The 2,798-nt window shown below is 48.3% G+C and overlaps 1 protein-coding gene across 1 annotated transcript; it reads left to right on the top strand.

The window, feature by feature from the left end:
- Positions 1-1,172, top strand: LOC124667592 (probable 2-oxoglutarate-dependent dioxygenase AOP1). Its single transcript, XM_047204851.1, has 3 exons — positions 1-356; positions 472-796; positions 900-1,172. Exons 1-3 carry the CDS (start codon positions 4-6, stop codon positions 1,170-1,172), a joined length of 951 nt encoding a protein of 316 aa, XP_047060807.1. The 5' UTR covers positions 1-3.
- Positions 1,173-2,798: the final 1,626 nt, after the last annotated feature.

Genomic DNA, 2,798 nt, shown 5'->3' with positions numbered 1-2,798 from the left:
CTGATGGCGATCGCCACGGCCGACCTCCGTGGACTTGAGCGTGGAGGGCCAGGTTGGGAGCAAGCCCGTGACGCGGTGACCGCGTGCATGGTGGCGCACGGCTTTGTCGTCGTCGCGCACGACGCGCTCGGCCCGGAGCTCCGGCAGGCACTGTTCGGCCGCGCCATGCCGGAGGTCTTCGCGCTCCCGGCGGAGGCCAAGCTGCGGAACGTCTCGGACTTGGACCCTTTGAAAGGCTACATCCTCAACCCCCCCGGCATGAGCTGGGAGAGCCTGCGCCTCCCCGACGTCACCGACGCCAGCCGCGTCCGTGACTTCGCCGACCTCATGTGGCCACAGGGAAACCCTGCCTTCTGGTAGTAATTCTTCTTTCCAGCACTGCTCCGCCGGCCATTTTCACATGAAATGTCAGATGCGCCAAGTTTTTCATTCATGCATGGTGTCCGTCTCATACCGCCGTGTGCACTGCAGCGACACAATTGGGTCGGTCGCGAAGAACCTGTTGCGGCTGCAGCGAACGGTGGAGACGATGATCCTTGAGGGCCTCGGCGTCCAGGAGGAGCACATCCACGCGCACCTGCACACTCTCGCCCACGGCCTCCGGCTGTCCAGCTACGGAGTCCCGCCGGACACGGAGACCAGCATGTCCCTTCAGGCGCACCGCGACTTCAGCATGATGACAACGGTCGTGCAGCACGAGGTGGAAGGCCTCGAGGTGCAGGCAAAGGACGGGAGCTGGATCATGGTGCCACCTGAGCCGGGCATGTACACCTTCCTGGCCGGCGAGCTGTTCGCGGTAAGAGCGAGCGCCATTTCTGTCACCTTCCTGATTCAATGTGAAAGTAGCCCGCCGCCATGAGATTGTGACGCCACGCCCTACGTACGATGGCATGCTGCAGGTCGTGACCAACGGAAGGGTGCCACCGTGCCTCCATCGCGTCAGGACGCCGAGCAACCGTGAGCGCCTATCGGTGCTGTTCGGCTGCCGGGGGAAGGACGGCGTCGTTCTGAGCGCCATGGATGAGCTCATCGACGATGACCACCCTCTGGTGTACCATCCTTGCACCAACGACGGCTACACCAAGTTCCGCTTCTCTGAAGAAGGGGGGAAATTCAGTGATCCACTCAAGGCTTTCTGCGGTGTGGAGAAGGATGGATTGCCCAAGGAATGATGGCAGAAATAAAAGTTCAGCTCGCCTCGCCATCATCGCATTTGCTACTGAAATTTACTCGAATTGCTTGGACGTGTTTCGCATTTCATGAAAATTATAATATATATATGCAAATAATTCTCTCTTGGTCACCAAGCTGTGCAATGAGCCACCCAAATCTTCCTAGTCAAGTGAAAACAATTTTACACGCCAAACGTTAACCGCAACATGCTGGAACAAATTAATTTCACAACAAATTGGTGCCCACGAAATTGGCAGCACGATAGACCTTTTATTTTCGAGGTTTTATTAGACTCAGTAGTTTACATCGGCAGCACAAAAGAGTGATGATCATATTGTCTAAAAAACCTTGACCATAAATTGATACAATATACCATGCCTCTGCACTTTAGTGACACACAGTAGAAGGCTTGCCGTGGATAGAATGCTGATCGTTGCTCTTACATTTTTTGAGCGAGAAGAAATCATGGCTAGGCAACATTCTAAGGTGGACTGGCTGTGTGAAGGTGATCTAAACACAGCCTTCTATCATGCTCCTGCATCAGCGTGAAGACATATACTATGAATTAATTCTCTTTCTATTAATGATGGCTCGATTACCGAAAACCAGTAGGTGATCAAAGTTATGGTGCAAAGTTTCGTAGATAACTCAATGAATGATGATCAATGAAAGCCTTCAGGCTAGCCATAGTGCTAGTATTATAGCTAGTATCATGCACATTGGTCCCACAAAAATGCTGATGTGGCAGCTAATTAAGGATGAGAGAGGAGATTAGAGTAACATAGTTAGAGCAATTCCAATAGTGTAGCCAGCTGCTAGCTATAAGCCAAATGCCATGTCATCTATAGCTAACTTAGAGCCAACATATACAATAGTGAGCTATAAAAGTGTAGTACTTTTACAATACATGGCCCACCTTTTAGTCTCACATAGTGCCTAGGAGCACGTGATAGAGCTGGCTACAAGATAAGAGCCCACTCCTCTTCTCTCTCCTAATCTCTCTCTTCCAACTAAGCAAATTTATAATATTTTATCTCTTATAGCCAGCTGACTGTACCTTATTGTACTTGCTCTTAGATACTGTATCATAGCGCATGTCACGAGAAAAGTTAATGCCAAACAAATCTTGTGCACAAATTTGCTTTGAGATTCTAAAAACAATAAATATAGCATGACTATGATACTGCTGTACTTCATGATACTAACCACTATAGAGATAGTATCATACACAAGTATCATATGCATGATACTACTACATGATACTTACCACTATGACCAGCCTCACAATGAGGTGTATGTTAGCGTGTTATCTTAGGTAGTGACGTATGTTAAGAGACAATAGCTCCAATGCATCGTATTTTAAAGATCGTCTCTACATTTAATGAGTTTGATGATATGTACGCATGTGATTGGGCTAAGCACTCTCTTTTGCTTATGACTCAATGCGGAGATTGTATCTTAGAGCAATTCCAATAGTGTAACTAGCTGCTGGCTATAAGCCAAGTGCCATGTCATCTATAGCCAACTTAGAGCTAACATATACTACCTCCATCTATAGCCAACTTAGAGCTAACATATACTAGTACAATAGTGAGCTATAAAGATGTAGTACTTTATCAATGTAT

This window comes from Lolium rigidum, chromosome 1, assembly GCF_022539505.1.
Source record: "Lolium rigidum isolate FL_2022 chromosome 1, APGP_CSIRO_Lrig_0.1, whole genome shotgun sequence".
NCBI lineage: Eukaryota > Viridiplantae > Streptophyta > Magnoliopsida > Poales > Poaceae > Lolium > Lolium rigidum.
Note: the sequence above shows the minus strand (reverse complement) of the source record. Positions and strands in the feature narration are given on the sequence as shown.